At 33.9% G+C, this 20,423-nt stretch overlaps 1 protein-coding gene across 1 annotated transcript in view; it reads right to left on the bottom strand.

Moving 5' to 3' along the window:
* Nucleotides 1-5,359: 5,359 nt before the first annotated feature.
* The window catches only part of DACH2 (dachshund family transcription factor 2), a 777,815-nt gene continuing 762,751 nt past the window's right edge, over nt 5,360-20,423 (bottom strand). The window contains exons 9-12 of the mRNA XM_045994791.1: nt 13,694-13,842; nt 13,421-13,568; nt 7,997-8,143; nt 5,360-5,463 (exon numbers count right to left, since the gene is read on the bottom strand). Coding sequence (XP_045850747.1) covers nt 5,360-5,463; nt 7,997-8,143; nt 13,421-13,568; nt 13,694-13,842 — 548 coding nt within the window. The remainder of the gene's footprint in view (nt 5,464-7,996; nt 8,144-13,420; nt 13,569-13,693; nt 13,843-20,423) is intronic.

The raw sequence follows: 20,423 nt of genomic DNA, 5'->3' as shown, positions 1-20,423 counted from the left end.
TTAGAAAGAACTAAAAGCATAATGTGCACTATAACCTGGCAGTTATTTCAAAGAAAAAGGTATGATATAGTCTGTGAGGTACTATCAATTGAGATAAAAATCCTGTGAAGGATGAAGAAAATGAGAGAGAAATACTTCCTGGGGGAGAAAATAAAAAGATTCAGGCCATCTAATGAATCTTAGAGGAAAAAAAAAAAAAAAGACTGTTGCCTTAAAGAAAGATGTTAAAATCTTCTTTGTGGGGTGTGTGCTACAGTCTTTTCCCTCTATGATTACAGTTGCTGCAAAGTTCCTCTGAGTAGTAAAAGGCTCCTATTCTCAAAAGAAGCATTTAAGAGGGAAGAAGACCTACTTCCCACAATCTCTCTAATATCTGCTTTAGAAAAGAACACTTCCACTTCTCAATGGGAATATTAATGTGCCTATGTATACCTTACAACAGAGTACAAGACATAAAAGGGGAGGTCAATTGATGTTTCACGAATATAGGGCAGGAAGTAGTCTGTGGAGCCCCAAGAGAAAGATGTAGAGCACAATGTGGTGGGACTTACAAAACCCAATAGAGAATTCTACCTGCTCTCCTTTTAGTTTTTCTTTTCAAATCACATACATGGGAAGTAATCATATATGATTTAGCTTTTCCAGTCTCCTTACTTGCTCCTACCATCCCTTTCATTGTTATTCTAGGAGATTCTGCAATGACAATTTTAGCTCAAGGGTAATTGTTTCCAATAAATACTAGCATGCCATTTGAAGCTCATTAGAGGAATGTTATTCTAAGTAACCAAGTGAGCTACAAAGATAGAATATAAGGAAGTTTCAAAGGTCAAAGAAGGCTAGATGTTGCTCAAATTCATTTTCAGAGAGTAGATGAGAATACACATATTCATATATACTTCATACTCTAAATGTATATTAAAATTTCTATATTTTAAACACATAAATTACATTGTAAGACATAATAAGTGTGTTTTTAGCATTAGAAGTGTTAAAATTGTGTCTGTTGCTTTCAGAATCAAATGACACTTTAGTTACCTTGCTTTTAATTCTTCAGTGGCATCTTTACAAAGTGCTGCATGGATGAGATCATGCTTTTCATACTTTAGAAAGGTTAGTCTATATTCTATGAATAAGCTTTTACATTTTTCTGAACAAAAGTGGCTCAGCAGGGGAAAATTTTTAGTAGGTTTATCTTTTGCATCAAATTTTGGTTTACTTTTAACATGTAGGTTAGATTTAATATCTATTTCCAGTGTGTTAGTAGCAAAAGGAAGGAAAATAATTTAAGATTCCACCATATTTATGGAAAAATATATTCCAGTGTTAAATCATTCTGTGTCATGGTCAAACACGTAGGCAAAAAAAGCAAATGTAAAAATCATTCACACAGATTGACATTCCTCTTGCAAAAACAGTTCCTAATTTGTTTGTTTTTTAAATTTTGTTTTGTTTTGTTTTTCCCAAACAAATACAATGGCAGGAAAAGGAGCAATGTGTCACTGTGTCCTTGCAATTTATGATTTCCACTTGAACTTTTCTTATTATTTTATTTTATTACTAGAAAGTCAGTTTATGAAGGCTGTTGTGTGTTTTCTAAAACGTAAGACCTTCATGTCCTGGGCTTGTTTTATCTGTTATTATTAAGATGATGATGTCAGTTCTCAAAATTTTAATAATATGCACTGTCAACTGTACCAGTAGCCCCTAATAATGAAATATAGTCATATGAGAGTTAACTAAGGTATAAACATGCAAAAGGAGACGTCTTCCTGTGATCATAAAATGATGTTATATTCTGTTCAGCAGTTCATGTTACTGCTGTTTATGCTAATTAATTAAAGGAGCTGTTGCTATAATGTGCAAATTAGGAATCTGAGAAACTGAGAGGGCTTTTTAGGTCTCCAAGTGAAGTTAAGTCAATCTGGGTGTGGGCAATCAAATGTAATGAAATCACTTGTCAGTGCTAAGCTTGCAAAAACTGTGAAGTTTGACTAGGGAGTAAAAGGATTATAATTAGATTTCCAATAGGATAATAACTAAATGGCAGAACACAGTAAAGAAAAAATACTAGTTTGTTAGATAATGGTACTGCTGTTCAGTTTTAGTTTTTATCAGTGCACTTGTAGTTGTGCTAATTTAATTTGCTTTTATCAGCAGGAATGCACTACACAAATGGTACTTGAATGTCATTTGAAAAAATCATTGATCTGAAGGTGCACTTAATGACACCAAGTATGTTTATTTAATGTGGAACAGAGATTGGTTGATAAGATGGTTAATGTGCTGTCTTGCAGGCCCTCAACTGAATTATGTAAATCTAAGTGAGACAGTATTAGTGTATATGCTCCACTGAATCCTTCACCTCCACCAATAGTAAACAGAGCCATCAGAGTGAGTATATATTCATTGTTTGATCACCTTAAAATATTCAGAAGGAGTTGCTATAATAGACCGTTAAAATTAGGGTTACAAAAGGTGGTTCATGCATACCTTGTCTGTCAAACAACATTCAAATCATAAAAGACATGAAATAACTAAGCTAAAGAGATTTAGAATACATGTAAGAATCTTAGTACAAAGAATCTTTGCACTAAAATCCATGTAATCATTAGCATAAAACTGTATATAACTTTATTAGTTTTAAAGATGACCAAACAACATTCTTCCAAGTCCTCTTTAAACTCTCATAAGGAGATATCCCATTGGAACTAATTTAATTTCAAAAGCGAGAACACTGGGTGATTGATAGATTTCTATCCAGCAGAGCTGTTGGCAATAGGAAGAGAAAAGACTTCACATGCTGGAATTGTTTGTTGGGATAAAGATGAGTTTTGGAAATGGCACTGAACTGGCTTGAATGAATTGACCCTCATAAACAATGCTAACAAATACTCTTCCAAGGTAAAAAATGGGTAATTGAGGAAAATGGAAAGATGAAATCAGTATCAAAATAAGTCACAAAAGATAAAAACTATAACACACAAGAACAAATCTATTAGGAAGAATGAAAAAAATAATGGCCAAAGTTGCATTTTATGTTTTCCAGGCATTACACATTTTATGAAGTTCATAAATGCATATAAAAGTAATTTTTCAATACTGAACATCTTAATAAGTAATATTACTGGGATTTTTCAGGTAATTATTTGAATTGGTTCATTTTGTGAACTACACTCAAAATATTTCTGATAATATTTTCAGGCACTTATCCCACTGGCTAACGAAACTTTTATTTTTGCTCAAAAAATTAACTTACTTTAGGTATTAAATTGTGATTCTACTGTCATATTAAGACAGAGCATTCACTCTAGTTTTCTATAAATTGATGATGGGACATTTATCATTTATATTGCTTAAATGCTATGCTAAGGGAGATGAGAATGTGTACTTTTCCATTTTCATTACATTTATCAAGATTATTTAACATAACCTAAAAGGTTGACATTCAACAAGTAATTGTTAACACACCATACTTTACTATATTTCACACTACTAATGACAAATATTAGTCAATTTGATCTGTAATTTGAAAAAAATAATGAAAGTTAAGTCCCTTGCTTTAAAATATATTCTATCTTAATCCTTTTAAAGGTGTACTAATTCTCTATTTAGCCAGCAAAAAATAGCAGAAATTATTAAAAGTATGCTCAATGAAAATAAATATTAAATGAGCCCTACCCCAACCACAAGTTAATATACAAATCCATTCTTTGCAGACTTTGTTAAAATAAGAAAATTTAAACCAAATCAAAGGCTTTGATTTATATCATCTAACTAATTCCCATGAATTAGTTACCTGTTTTTAGTTGCATGGACATGAAATAACTTTAGGACAGTAAAAATGTTTGTATATATTTCAGAGTTGGGAAAGATGTTACTACTGCAAATTAAAGGCATCATATACATTAAACAAACAGCAATGGATTGAAAGTATAGGATTACAGGATAATAAATATACAACTCACTGATGGTGTGTTTGCTTTAACCTCTCCAGTTCCAAAGCTGACCTTACAGCCCATCCAAGGAGGGGCACAATCAAACTCAATGTTCCATAAAAGATTGGTTCTATATTTATGTGTCACAAATTAAGAAGTCATCTAATGCTTCAAGCTTATTCAACCCTACCTTGTCCCAATATGTGACAGCAAACTCAACTAGTGGTAGCCCACAACTAGTGGAGTTTTTCCTCATAAATTTAACTGTGGTGACTTGATCAGACAAACAATGAGTCTTATCCATATTGGCTTTGGGCGCATAGATGCAGCTTTTAAACTGAGGGAAGAAAGCCAGCAAGCATAAGAGGGATAAGAAATATCAAAAGCTTCACTGAATGAACAAAACACACTTAGCAAAATTAATGCATTAATTAGATCTACTCAACCGCAGCAGAAACAGGTGTTATCAGAAGATCCATGAGCTCTGACAATCCTTGTTTTGTAAAAATGATGGGCAAGTCTACATGAATGAGGGTTTCTAAATTTTCTGAAACTGCCACATAAATGTGGACACACAAAAGAACCCAAATGGATCATTTAGTCACATCTAGTTCTGTTACCTTCATGTAGACCTAGTCATTACACAATGAAAAGGCATTGATTAGTTAATCCTCTAGCAAGTAACATCCATGATTGTCTTGCTTTCTGAAGTTAAGAAATCATTTTCTCATAGAGATGCCTTTTCTTTTTTTATTAAAGTGAGACATTTTCCATATTAAACATAAAAATAAAGGTAATCTGCATACAAAGAGCTAGAAAACTGCATTAGAATCAGACAAGAAAAATTCCAGTGGTTAAATTCAATTTCTCCTTTCAGATTGTTTGGCACTCCAGTGAAATTTTAAATTGACTTGTTTCATCTGTTCTCCTATTAATAAGTATTTTTAAATATTTTAAAGGATCTAAGCACTTATGGGAATCCTGAGAATCATGAACTACAAGTCATGTTCTTATTTCCATATTTAGATGGCTTCTAAAGTTATCTAAACAGAATTGGAATTTAGAGTTTGATAAAAAGTGTTGTCTAGAACTAATCAAACATATGGATAGGTTATAATTATTCTACCTGTGGTTTTTACAAACAGTAGTGAAATTTTTTAAAGTATATTATTGTACACTTCGGAAAGGTAAATTATATTCACCTTTATGCATTTTTAGAATATGCCTAACATAAATATACATTCTTTTTAAAAAGTTAAATGTACAAGACATTTCCCATATTGTATATGTGAAATTATTAGTCCCTATGTATATAATCTCAAAAAATACTGAAAACTTCTCCCTCTGCCTAAAGTGAGAAGAATTAAACTTATTTTTTTATTTATATAGAGAATATCAACACAGGAACTCATGCCCACCCCATATCAGGCAGTTATAGAGAGGAGTATGCTGTTTACTGTACCTTGCATAGCAGTACTATCATGAGGAGTCCCATTGTTTTCTACTTCAATGTCTGGAATTCCAGTATCTGAAAGAAGTGACATTCAAGATTAAGGTACAATTCTGTTTTTTCTGATTCCATTTGAAGTGAAACTAGTGATTTGGTCCTATGGATAACACAAGATCTTGGATAATATTCTTGTTTTTGTTTTCATATGTCTGTTTTTAATGGTAGGAGGGAGAATTATAAACTATAGCTGAATTCTAAAATTTGGCATATATTTTCAAGTATATAGTAAATACTTCTTTATTTCATTCTCTAGAGATAATTCTCAGGAAAATAATCCTCTCAGACTATCAGGCAACATGACCTGACTGTAGAATAAGAAAAAGATGGATCCAATTGCATAAATGGAAGGTCTCCATTCTTTTTTTTTTTTTTTTTTTTAAAGATTTTATTTATTTGACAGAGATCACAAGTAGGCAGAGAGGCAGGCAGAGAGTGAGAGGGAAGCAGGCTTCCTGCTGAGCAGAGAGCCCGATGTGGGACTCGATCCCAGGACCCCGAGATCATGACCTGAGCCGAAGGCAGCGGCTTAAACCACTGAGCCACCCAGGCGCCCCGAAGGTCTCCATTCTTATGCTATATTTTTCATTGTAAAATGAATGAGAGATGATGATGAGATTATCTCTATGCTAAGCACACTGAACACCAAAACACATGTTATGGTTTGTGGTCTCTATGCAGTACTGGTTATAAGCATAAGGGGATACATGAATTGTTTTTGAAAAAAAATTAAGAAAAAAGAAATAAGTTGGGTTTTTCTTTTCAATTTTAAAAATGAGATGTGATTATCTAAAAGCTATCTATATCCATGAAGCATAGCTTTATATGAGCATATATATAAATATATATATATATATATATATATATATATATTTGCTTGGACATCCTTGGGTAATGGGATAACATGGGTAATGGGATAACAGATGTTAGTGCATCACCCAATGCCATCAAAGATTAATATAAGAAAATGATTTGAATACAAGGAACCCATCATGCTGTAGAAAGAGCTGTTTTTCCCTTATGATAAAAAAACTAGACCGAGATAGAGCTCAATTGTGGGTGGATTTTAAATATGTAAAAAAAATAAATAATGTCAAACCACTTCAAAATGACAAACTCAGGGTCTCAAATAATAATAATAATGAGTACACAGAACATAAGCCCCATTGCTACTCCAGAAATGTTATTTTTAGAACCTTTGATAAGCAAGGATTCTGGCTTTCACTAAGATGTTCCATTGTGTAAAATATTAATATATAATTACTTATTTTATTTTATGTGTCTCAACGAGTCATGGTTAGCATGAGCTAATAATCTAGCATTGTATTTCTATTGATTGTGAGCACAGTGATCCAAGACAGTCACAGTAAAAAGGGAATTGAACTTCTGGAAAGAAAGAATGACTCATGTTTGTAAAAAATTCTTTACTCATTCTTGGTTTAGGACACTGAAGCACACTTTTAGTTTTATGTGTGTGTCATACATGTGTATGGGGTATGCATACATGTGCATGTAAAATTCTTGGGGTTATACTTGCTATACACACATATTAGTTAATATACATATGTATATTAACATATCAGTTAAAAATACAAGCTATCAATGTGGTGTGAAAGAAGAATCTGAATATTCTATGAGAAGAAATGATGTGGGGTTTCATAATTGAAAATGTAATAAGAAAAATTTGGAATTAAGAGATTTCATGACAGAAGCATTTCTTCTCACAGAATCTCCAGGAATGTAGTTAAAATATATATATTTTTTTTCATCGAGGCCCTCCTTAATCCCTCAACACTGATGCAATCTACATTAAAGAAGCCAGCATCCTATAATTCATTAAAAGAGAGTAGAACAATCATCAGCATATTTTAATATAAATGGATATAAAATACTCACGTTTTAGGTGCAAGGAGGTTATCAGTATTACTGCTTCTACTGTAAAAGTCAGCGGGATTTCCTGTTATTCCTAGGCTATTTGTAACTCTCAGAATAGGGATTATTTTGACACATTTAGTTAATAACTAAAACACTTGGCCTCAAATTGATTTTCTTTAATTTTTCTTGAACAAAGCCTGCCCCTCACGCTCTTCCATCTTTCCTTCCTTCCTTCCTCCTTCCCTTCCTTCCTTTCTCTTTCTTCTCTCCTTTCCTTCCACCCTCTCACCCTTTCTAGATCTTCCTCCCTTCCTTGCTCCCTTCCCTTCCCTTTCCTTCTCTTCTTCTTCCCCTCCCCCACTTCCTTCCTTTCTTCCATTCTTCCTTCCTTCCTTTCTTCCCTCTCTTTTTAAAAGATTTTATTTATTTAATTGACAGAAATCACAAGTAGGCAGAGAGGCAGGCAGAGAGAGAGGAGGAAGCAGGCTCCCTGCTAAGCAGAGAACACGACCTGGGGCTGGATCCCAGGACTCTGGGATCATGACCTGAGCCAAAGTCAGAGGCTTTAACCCACTGAGCCACGCAGGTGCCCCAAGCCACCCAGGAGCCCCCCTCTCTTTTTTAAATTCATTTTTTTTCTTTGTATACCTTGAGTGTGGAAGTTCAAATCAGACATTACCTTTCAACATCCTCAGGCCACTGTCACTAGTAGTGGCTTGCTTAAATGCTTGTTCCACTTGTTCCCGGCGCTTTGATTCAAATTCCAAGGCTTCCTGCAATTTTCTCTTGGCTTTCTTCTCCTTCTTTAGACGCTTTTGCATGGTAGCTAAAACATGAAAAGGTAAATAGTTGGCAAAACTTTGGTCAATAAAATAGGTTTGCCAGTTTTTGTGGAATATAAATCATAGATACAAATACAGAGAAAGACACAAACAATATCATTAGCTTCTTTCGCCAATTCTCATTAAAGTCGACAGTGTTCAGTCATACAATTTACTTCTTTTTGCTTTCACTTTTGCGGTGCATGTTTTTTTAGATAAAATTATTGGGCACCTGCAATATATTGATTCATAGCAGGGTTTTAAACATACCAATCTTCACAGTCTTTCTGAATCAGTTTTTAAAAATTGAGATATTTTCATTGTGACAACAGAAAAACATTCAAAAACCACGCAAAATTAAAATTTTTATGACATTTAAAAGATGTTAGAAGTGTTCACATATAATTAAAATATTTTATTGAATTATGATGGTAATTTAAGTTTCACTTGTATTTATTTCAGAGTTCAAAGTCTTTCACATAAATGACCTTCAGCTACTTCAAAACAATAATTTGCCCAGGTAAATTTATGTTTATGTGGAACAAAAATTCAGAGGTCTGAGGTAATAAAATTGGAAAACTTGAAACAAAGAAACTGAGAATATATGGTTTCTGTTTTTTTTTTAACTTTTTTAGATATTTATTTATTTTAAGAGGGGTAAGGGACAGAGGGAGAAAAACTTCAAACGACTCTCCACTGAGTGTGGAGCCCCAAGGCAGGATCTATCTTACAACCCACAAGATCATGACCTGAGCCAAAACCAGGAATCTGGTGCTTAACTGACTGACCCATCCAGGCACCATTGGGTTCTGTTATTTTTGGTGAAAAGTATTAAATCAGGCTCAACATAAAAATATTTTTGTATTTTAATTATACCTAATTATCACCATTCATATAAAGCATTTAACAATTATTTAAATCAGAAATCTAGATTATTCAAATTATTGTATAATTTAATGTTCTTGATAATCCAAAATTTTGCTTCTAGTAAAATCATTGGCTCAAAAATATCCTATATGTTGATTCCCTTTAAATTTATGACTACATATATTACAAACAATGGTCATTGTGAAGAAAGAAGCAAAAAATGTGCACCTTTAGCTCAAAAGACTTACCTATAGCCTGCATTGTTCTGATAAGGATCACATATGTGTTAATTGCTACATTCTTAATGTGTCTCATGACTGCCTATAAATCTCACTGACAGTTAATATGAATTGAATGATAAGCACCAGAGAAATATTGTGAAACAATTTTATGAGTAGATATTTGAAAAAGACATTTATGATGTAATGCTCCCTGCACATCCCCTCCCCTTTGAGCATTAAGCATATAACCCATCAGCTTCATGGAGTAAAAAGTAAAACTCTTTCTGCCCATGAGTCCTGTCCCTGTGCTACTTAAATAAACTTATTTAGTTGTATAGTAAAACATCTTAAGAATTCTCTCTTGAACATTGTGCTCAATAATTCCACAGCATCAGCATATTACACTTTAAATTACATAAATAAAAATAATAACTACTATTTATTTAGGACTTACTATGTACCTAGCACTTTTTCTAGGACTATATCTCATTACTTTTTTAACTAGAATAATAATAAGAATTCTACATATATATATATATATATGTACACATATATATACATATATATATAACTATTTTTATGGAATATTTACATATATATAATTATAGTCTTTCTTTTTTTTGTTTTTTTGTTTTTTTTATATTTATTTTTATTTGTTTATTTACAGCATAACAGTGTTCATTGTTTTGGCATCACACCCAGTGCTCCATGCAGTACATGCCCTCCCTGTTACCCACCACCTGGTTCCTCAACCTAATTATAGTCTTTCTATATACTTGGACAGTTGTTACTTTTGAGCATAGGATCAATTTCTCCCCTTTTTCCTTTCAATCATATGACTTAGATAAAGAGTTCACCCTTTGTCAAAAAAAAGTTGGTTATACTGGATATGAGATATTTAGGGAACTAGAAAGGAATTTAAGTGATTATCCAGATCAACTATTATAATAGATGAGGATACTGAGGTTCATAGAGATGAAGTACATAATCTTTCTTAATCAGTGAGGATAACAGAGTAAGTTTCTTTTTTAAGATTTTATTTATTGGGGCACCTGGGTGGCTCTCTGCTTACTCGTGATCTCTCTGTCAAATAAATAAATCTTTAAAAAAAAAAAAGATTTTATTTATTTATTTATTTGACAGAGATTACAAGTAGGCAGAGAGGCAGGCAGAGAGAGAGAGAGGAGGAAGCAGGCTCCCTGTTGGGCAGAGAGCCCAACACGAGGCTCGATCCCTGGACCCTGAGATCATGACTGGAGCCAAAGGCAGAGGCTTTAGCCCACTGAGCCACCCAGTTGCCCCCAGATTAACAGTTTCTTATAATTATGTTAGTCATTAGATGTAAGATGTTCAAAGTAGTGCTTAGCACATAGCAGACAGTTGATAAGCATTAGCCAGTAGTGGTAGTACTAGCAGAAGTACTAGTAGTATACTAATAGTAGTGACAGTAATGATAGTAGTAATGATAATGTGATATGGTAGTAGCAGTGGTATTATTATTATATCATAATATGCTACATTTATTAAATATAAATATTTCAGAATAAGTTTGATAATAGATATAATATTACATCTACCATGTCAAGGCCTTTTTTATTTTTATTTTTCTTAAATATTTTATTTATTTACTTGAGAGCTCAAGTGAGAGAGTATGAATGGAAAGGGGGTAGAGCATGAACAGGTGTGGGAGAACATGAGGAGTGTTGTGGAGAGCATGGGGGGAGGAGAGCTTAAGCCATGAGCCCATGAGCAGGGGATGGAAGGGGAGATTATGAGTAGTGGGGAGGGCTAGAGGGACAGGGAGAAAGAGGGAGAAGCAGGCTCCCCACTGAGTAGGGATCCCACCTCTGGGCTCCATCTCAGGACCCCAGGATCACAACCTGATCCAATGGCAGATGCTCAACCAACTGGGCCACTCAGATGCCCCTATCATTTTTAGGTCTTTTTAAAATACAACAGATGTGATAGTAGTTGAAAGATAGACCTAAAGAGTCTATAAACAGAAATTGATATGAGTACAACCCTAAAAGTTAGAAGCCAATTTTAGTCTATGTAGTAGATTTGCGTAAGTCAATTTAAGACTGTTATTATATTTAACATATGATTATTAGATTCTTAGTATAAAAAATTATCCTACTAAAATATGTGTCTTTATGACTGCTAATCATAATAATATTTTGCATACCAAATACAAGAAATGAATGAATTTTTCTAAGTTTCAAAAAGACAAATTAGTTTTTGCTTAATAGTATTTAATGAGTTCGACAAGATAATGAGAAGTTCAATTCTTTTGTTTTTAAGATTTTTATTTATTTTTCTGTTTATTTATGTAAACTCTACAACCAATGTAGGGCTTGAACTTACAACCTTGAGATCAGGAGGCACATGCTCTACCAACTGAGCCAACAAAGTGCCCCCATTTTTTAAAGATTTTATTTTTTAAACAGGTTTAATTCTTTTTAAATGCAGTGACTAAATTTATATTTTGAACCAGAATAATAATGATTCCTAGACTTTAAGGAAAATATACAGTAGGTTTTTAATTACTTGCTAAAACTTTTGGAATATAACATAATACTTTGGAATAATATAAAGTTAGTGGATTTCACTCAACTGGAATTACTCTTCCTTTCTTAAGGAGGCATTGCCTACCTTGTGGATTTTCTCTCCCTTCCTTTGCCTCTCCTTCCCACACTTCAACTATTTTATTGAATTTTTACTTTGTGACTCTTCCACAGAAGAGTAAGCAGAGAAGAGAAGAAGTTGAAATTCACAATCATCACTTTGCTGCTGTTTAGTATTTTAAGGTAAATGTAAGGAAAAGGTGGAAATTATTGGCTGAAGTGAAGTTTTAGAAATTATCTCTGGTTTTGATATGAACTAGTCTCTTTATCCATATCTGTACATAATCTAATGTCCACCCATGGTTGGAAAGTAAGTTCTATTTGTGAATATTAATTTCCCATTCTCTCTTTTGTCTCCATCCCTATTTATGCTATCCTAGTTCAGTCCTCATCACCACTGCCAGGAGCAAACTCTTTTTACTCAAAAGGAGCAAATTCTTTTTACATAATTTCCTTGTTTTCAGTCTTACTCCAAGCCCTTTCTAATCTATCTCCAATACCAAAGTGGTCTAATTGAAATCAGACCAGATCATTCCCCTTGTTTATCTTTGACTACTTCCCATCACCTGTAAGACAAAATCCAAGCTAATTTTTCACATTGTTAAAAATGTCCTTCACAATTTAGCTTCTACCCTCATCTTTCTCCATCATCTCCCACAATTCACTTCATAAAATTCAGAGCCACAGTAATAACAAACTGTTTATAGTTGCCAATGTATGCTGCTTCTTGCTTTCATGCCTATGCTCACTGATACCTCTGTCTAGAATGTCTAAATCACTCAGATACTCTCATGCCCTTTCTTAGCCCACTGATCTTCAAGACTCAGGTTCAAGTATCATCATCAAGAAGCATTCCTCAACTATTCACTTCCCCACCAAGGTGCACTAACTACCTCTTCTCTATATAACCATATATACTGTACATCATTGCTCTTGCCACTTTGTCTTGAAATTAACTGGTTGGTTGTGCTAGCCTTCTAAAATACAAATATCTCAAGGACAGGGATTGAGTTTTATTTATCTTAAATCCCCAGAATCCAGCACTATTCTTGGCAAAGATGAAGCATTTCATCTATAAGAAATTATTAGAATGGGGAGCCTGGGTGGCTCAGTGGGTTAAAGCCTCTGCCTTCGGCTCAGGTCATGATCCCAGGGTCCTGGGATCGAGCCCCACATCGGGCTCTCTGCTCCGCGGGGAGCCAGCTTCCTCCTCTCTCTCTACCTGCCTCTCTGCCTAGTTGTGATTTCTCTCTGTCAAATAAATAAAATATTTAAAAAAAAGAAATTATTAGATTACCTATATCCAGGAGTATTTTATGAAATTGTGAGAAAACTAAGAATATTCATATTTTCCAAATTGACAACTGGCCTGAAGTCCAGATCCAGTTCATTATCTTTTATAATAAAGAGAAGTGGTATAAATATCTTGCCATGTGGATTACACACAATATTTGATTCTTAGCTTGTTATTTTTTTCAGTAGTTTTTAACTAAATCTGAGGATATTTCTACTACTCTTGAAAATATCTACAACAAAGTGTTTATTCTGTAATTGAAGTTGTCAAACTTACTTCTGCTTTGAAGCTCAACTGCAAGTTGTCTTTCAAGGTTTTCTCTAATTTCTCTCTCTCTATAGAGCTCCATTTGCAGTTCCTTTTTTTCTTGTTGAATCTGCTTCTCCTGGATGTGAGCATTATCCAAAGCCACTTTCAGTAGACCCTGTCAAAGTGCAGCAAATGACATGCAGTTCATCTTATCTGTTTTAGTTTCTCAAATATGAAATAATTTATGTAGATGCTAATGTCTTGTATTACATTTATTTTGTTTATAGAAATATTGTTGACCTGAATGTTGGTCAACAGAGTCTCCACGGAGGACAGACTATCAGCAAAAATGAATGGTCCAGGGAATCCAGGAGACAATGCCTGCCCAGGAGTCAGTTGTATCTTGTCCAAGGGTGACTTCATCATTGGGATTTGAAATGGTAATTCTTCTGGAAAAAGCAAAATTAATATCAGAATGTTCACAAATTAACAGGTCAAAATTTTCACTGTGTTTCCCTTACCTCTAAAAGTATCTATAAATATTTTATTTTTAAAACTAGATGATGGAAAACTCTTAATTGGAAGTCATACCTATTCCCCAGTTGCCTTTGTTTTTTCAAAATAAATGTCAGGAAATAATCAGTGAAAATGAAACAACATATACTGGTAAAGATGTATGAGACTTGGAGAAACACATTTATGATATGTTTATGAATACCTATAAATTAAATTATCAGATCACCTCCTTGTAAACCATACACTGTTTTTTTCCTTTTCAAATTTATCTGTCATCTATCTATCATCTATCATCTCCATTCTTTAATAGCTTTATTGAAGTATAATTCATACACAGTAAAATTCACCCATTTAAGTGTATATTTCAATGATTTTTATTAAATATACAGAGTTGTGCAACCATCATCACAAATCTATCTTAGAACATCTTGATCACCCCCAAAATACTATCATGCCCATTTATAGTTAATCTCCTTCCACAGCCCCAGTGCATGGCAATAACTAATCTATTTTCTGCCTCTATAGGACTGCCTTTTCTGGATATTTTACACAAATAGATACAATATGTGGTCTTTTATGTCTGGCTTCTTTTACTTAGCTTAATATTTTTGACATTCATCCATGAGGTAGCATGTATCAGTGGTTTCTTCCTTTTTGTTGCTGGAAAGTATTCTTTACATGGAATATTGCTTTTTGTTTAATTATTCACTAGCTGACAAGCATTTGGATTTTTTCAGTGTTACCTGTTATTTTGAAGAATACTACTTATCAAAAAATAGAGCTAGTTTTCAATTGCAAGAAGCCTATGCATGTAACTATGCAGAGTCTTGAACCACACAGATTTCATAGTCATCATGGTTTGCTCCATAGCAAATGGTATGCACCATTTACTGTATGGGAAGCTGTGGCATAGAATTGTGGGAAACTTCTAGGAGATTTTTAATGGGACAGCATTATCTCTGAATAAAATACTTTTTTTGTTTTTCTTTAAAAAAAAATTATTTATTTTTTAAATTTCTTTTCAGTGTTCCAGAATTCATTGTTTATGCACCACATCCAGTGCTCCATGCAATATGTGCCTTCCATAATACCCACCACCAGGCTCACCCAACCTCCCACGCTCCTCCCCTCCATAACCCTCAGATTGTTTCTCAGAGTCCACAGTCTCTTGGTTCACCTCCCCTTCCAATTTCCCTCAACTCCCTTCTCCTCTCCATCTCCCCATGTCCTCCATGTTATTCCTTATGCTCCACAAATAAGTGAAACCATATGATAATTGACTCTCTCTGCTTGACTTATTTCACTCAGCATAATCTCTTCCAGTCCTGTCCATGTTGCTACAAAAGTTGGGTATTCATCCTTTCTGATGGAGGCATAATACTCCATAGTATATATGGACCACAGCTTCCTTATCCATTTGTCTGTTGAAGGGCATCTTGATTCTTTCCACAGTTTGGCAACCGTGGCCATTGCTACTATGAACATTGGGGTACAGATGGCCCTTCTTTTCACTACACCTGTATCTTTGGGGTAAATACCCAGTAGTGCAATTGCAGGGTCATAGGGAAGCTCTATTTTCTGAATAAAATGTTTTTAATAGAAATCACCATTTCCAATTTTTTAACAACTTCCAATTTTCTAAAATCTATATGGATAAAAATGCTATACAATTATTTTATAGAATTAACAGTTTCATATTATCTGGATCCAAAATGTTATAAAAAGCATTTGTTTATTGGTCTTAAATAATTCAATAAAATATATAATTTAACCTGTTAATTTTCTTTTAGCACAAGAAGTGATAATGAACATATTCTCAAGAATTGTTTTTTATAAAACTTAAAAAATAATATTTTGATTATAAATGCATGATGGATGTGTTTTGCACAACTCCCTTAAGTCTAACTCCCTTAAGTCTAAACTCTTCCTCTCTCCCTCCCTCCCATCCTTCTTTATTTCCTTCTTTCCTTCCCTGCCTCCTTCTCTCCTTCCCTCCTTCCTTCCTTTCTTCTTTTCCAGTGATAGTTTTGGAAGAGGTGAAATATTCCAAAGAGACTGAACACATTAGAAATTCTGTGATCTATTTCAACTACAAAGTCTGAACATTTGACTTTAGAATTTAAAAACTAAATTCTAAAATGTTTTAAACATCATCTCTAATGCTTCTAAAGTATATTTCTTAACACCTAACCAAGGAATATTATGTCTTATTTCTATAGCTTGAAGTCTGTATTCAGCAAGTATTTTGTTTTCCACTCATGACAAGTGGATAGAATAACATCATAATGATTTATTGATAATAATTGGGAAGGTTTTACATCTTTGTATTGATGTTTATAAATCTTAAAGTATGAATTTATGTAGGCTGGAAGATCTATTCTTACAAAATGAACTGCTACAAAATTAGAACATTGACATCCTGCAGATTCAGAGATAATATAATGTTTCTCCTGAACAAACATTTTGTATCAGGGGCAGAGTTCTTAACATTAATAGATTCTTCATTACGTATCTCTCTCTACACAAGTAACTGCAGTGGTAAGAATCTGAGGGGTATTCTGCAAACAAGATATCCAAAAAGGAAAGCAATATATTCAGTATTCATAAAACAAAATTAAAACTACATAAAATTCCCAGAAATCTTCTATTTCAAGATGAAATAAATGCTATTGAATTGGCTATAAGGAAGATTGCTATTGACTATGAAGACAGGTTGCATGGTCTATGGTTTGTAATGTTGCTGTACAGTAGATTGAAGTTTCAAAATAACATTACTCTTCTTTAAAGAGATGGACACAGTTGAATTAGGTGTTGCTTGCCACCGTGAGGATCAAATGCAAAAAGAATCATATTTCATTGAACCTAGTCAGCACCAGGAAAATAAATGGAAATATAAGAGGTATGCAGGCAATGATTCATTTTGATAATCGGGCCCAAGAGAGACACATAGAGACAGCACACAGACAAATAGGACACAGAAGGTGGGAATTGGGATGACAATGTAGCAGAGGTCACATCGATTTTCAGCAGCAGTTTTCACACAGATGAGATAACCCTGGACGCTATTTGGCACATTGTTCATATCCTACCTGTCTCACAAGCAATAAATTTCCTAGACCCAGAAAAGAGCAGTAAAGAAGAAGGATTCTACTTATGATTTCTTATGATTAAGTTTCTGTGCTAACCAAACATGCTTTTTCAGACCAAGGTCACCGTTGCATACAAGGTCCATAATAGCCAAAATCTAGTCGAAGTGTATTATGTTTTGGTGTAAATGAGTGAAAAGTGTCAAACCATTTTTCATTTTTTTCTGATTTTAAATCACATGCTACCAAAAATGTGTAATAAATGCATTAGAAATCTATTTCAATTTTGTAATAGTTCTTCACATCTGAATGACATTGACATTCTGCTTAGAGTTTAAAGACATTCATTGTTATGTAGGAACTCATTCAGAAGGCTTGAGAAATCCTACTCGGCAATGAAATTCAATATGGACAAGTACTAGAACCACCGACTGTCAGTTAAACAAGAACATCTCTTTGTAAGCCAGGGAGAAAGGGCTTTGACTGAGCACTTTGATTTAAAAGGCTAGTGTTCAGGGGCACCTGGGTGGCTCAGTGGTTTAAAGCCTCTGCCTTTGGCTCAGGTCATGATCCCAGGGTCCTGGAAGCAAGCCCCACATTGGGCTCTCTGCTCAGCGGGGAGCCTGCTTCCCCTTCTCTCTCTGCCTGCCTCTCTGCCTACTTGTGATCTCTGTGTGTCAAATAAATAAATAAAATCTTTAAAAAAAGGGCTAGTGTTCAAAATGTGTAAATTAAAATTTTTACCAACACACATGATGCAATGGTATAAACTAAAATATAAAGATAAGACAACTGCTATGTAGCTGAGGACATGAGTAAACTCTTCATTTATTGAAGCACAGTAGAAACTGCCTTTGCTGAGCCTATTTGTTAAACTTACTATGCTTTGTAATAGTACTTGGGAATCCATTTGCAGAGCAAGCTCTTATTTTAATTTCTTCCTTAAGGCCCAGATGAATAGATGTAAAAGTTGACAAGAAATTTATTTGTATTAAAAAAAAAAGATAAACATATGGTGAATGCTCAGAATGAAAAAGTCCTCCTAAAAATTAAAACCAGGACTGCTAGAGATTTTCTGTATTAGTGTAATGCTTATTTTTCCACTTTTTCATGGAGTTTAGTGTTTCCTCTTTCCTCTGGGCTTTCAGGATTATAATACATGATTAGAAAGTGAACACCACTGACTCACTCAGCAATAGGAAAATGCAGCCACATGTCATCAGGTCATCAGTTTTTATTCTTTAATAAATAAATTGTATTTCACTATTTAATTTGAGTGCTTTCCCCTAAATACAGCTGCTCAAGAGACTTTCTTTTCCTGGTGCCATCAGTATTACATTTGGCACAAGCAAGACACCTACTTCCATCTTCCAGACTGAGGAACAATAACAACAACAGCAACAACAACAAAAATGACCAGCTGCTGTGTAATGACGTGACTTGCATGAATATAAGGAAGTGTTCATGGTCTTAGTTGAACTATGATTCAAATATTGCCCTTACCAAATGTTGAAAAGAAAAACTTGATCCCCAAATTATTACATTTCTTCAGGAAGATGAAAAAATAAATAATGCTGACAAATGAAAACTGAAAACTGGTAGCAAAACTATGAAGGGTCACCAACCTGAGAAGGTGAGATACAATACTTCTAAAACTAGTATGGCACTGTTTTACTCTGGATCCTTAGATTACCATTTTGGCATAATAGGTTCCTTTATAAATTATGAATTAGAAAAAAGTCAGCTTTCAGAGAAAATATTATGCTGATAACAAATATTATATGCAGTGAAGGGTTAGAAGTATGATACCCAGTCCTTGTTGTTAAGGAGCTGACACATCTTGAAGAAAAGGCAACAAGTTATAGAAGTGAAATATTAAGTGTGAAATCATGTGACAAATGTTAGATGTCTCTCAAAAGAGAGATCACTGCCGTCTTGAGTAAGCATTTAAACTAATCCCTTTGCTCTAGCTGAAAATTGTTCCCACTGTCATTAAAATAAATCCCATGGATTTTCTGCAAGATATCAGGTATAGCAACAAGGTTCCTTGTTCATACTAGCATTTAAAAACCTGGGTTAAACAACGATAAACAGTTTTAATTAAAACAAGGTTTAGCAGATAAATCATAAGGTGTTTGAGTGAAATTTGAGTTTCAGAAAAACACTAAATGACTTTTCAATGTAAGTATGTCCAAAATACTCCATAGGACATAGCTATAATAAAAACATAATTTGTGTTGGGGTCCCTGGGTGGCCAAGGCAATTTCAGCTCAGGTCATGATCTCAGGGTTGTGAGGTAGAGCCCCATGTCAGGTCGTTCATTCAGCTGGGAATCTGTTTCAGATTCTCTTTCTCCCTCTCCACCTGCCTCTACACCCCCATGCATGCACATGCTCTCTCTCTCAAATAAATAAATAAATATTTAAATATTTAAAATGATAATAATAATTTGTTGTTTATCTGATCCAAGTATCACTGGGTATGTTGTTTTCTTTTTTATTTGTTAAATGTATTAAAGCAGAACAACTCAGAGCCTTTAAAAATCTAGTGCTAAATGTAAGCATATGTTACATATTAATTAAGGCAGCAGAGAGCATAGTGATGAAGAACAAAAGATCCCAAAGCTTGACTGTGTAGGTTTGAAACTCTACTCTGTGATTTGTTAACTCCTGAGAGAGTTACTTAATTTCTCTATGCCTCAATTTCCTCATCTTACATATAATAATAATAATATAATATATATATTACATATATATAATACATATATTACAGATAATAATAATACTTATCTCTAAAGTTGTTTTAAAGATTAATGAGCTAGTACTTGTAAAGTTTGTCCAACAATGCCTCACCCAAAGGAAATGTATAATAATTGTTAAACAAATTAAATGGCAATTGAAAATTCCCAGGAATGGAAGAGGAGACTATAATAAAATGTTTGACCACCTAAGCATCCATTAACACCTCATAAAACATGTGGCAAGATTCTTTTTTAGGCAGTAATGGGATAAAGGCCTGACTTCACCCTAAATGAAGCCAATGTTACTTTTTCAGTTATCAAAGGTCTGAGGAGACTTCTTAACTCAAAGTCAGTGTTTCTTAACTGGGGGTAATTTTGCAGTCCAAAGGACATATGGCAATGGCTGAAAACATTTTTGAGTGTCAAAATTGAGGAGATGGGAGTGTGTGCTACTGGCTTCTTTCTGCAATGAACTTCTACTAGAAAGTTTAATAAGCTTAATAAGATAATACGTTTATGAGTGATTTAGAATTAGCACAATACTTGACAAGGTATGTTTTATAGTTTTTTTCTTTTTATTTCTTTTCAGCATAACAGTATTCATTGTTTTTGCACCACACCCAGTGCTCTATGCAATGCGTGCCCTCCTTAATATCCACCACCTGGCTCCCCCAACCTCCCATCCCCA

This window comes from Meles meles, chromosome X, assembly GCF_922984935.1.
Source record: "Meles meles chromosome X, mMelMel3.1 paternal haplotype, whole genome shotgun sequence".
NCBI lineage: Eukaryota > Metazoa > Chordata > Mammalia > Carnivora > Mustelidae > Meles > Meles meles.
The sequence above is the reverse complement of the archived record's forward strand: the minus strand, read 5'-3'. Positions and strand labels throughout refer to the sequence as shown.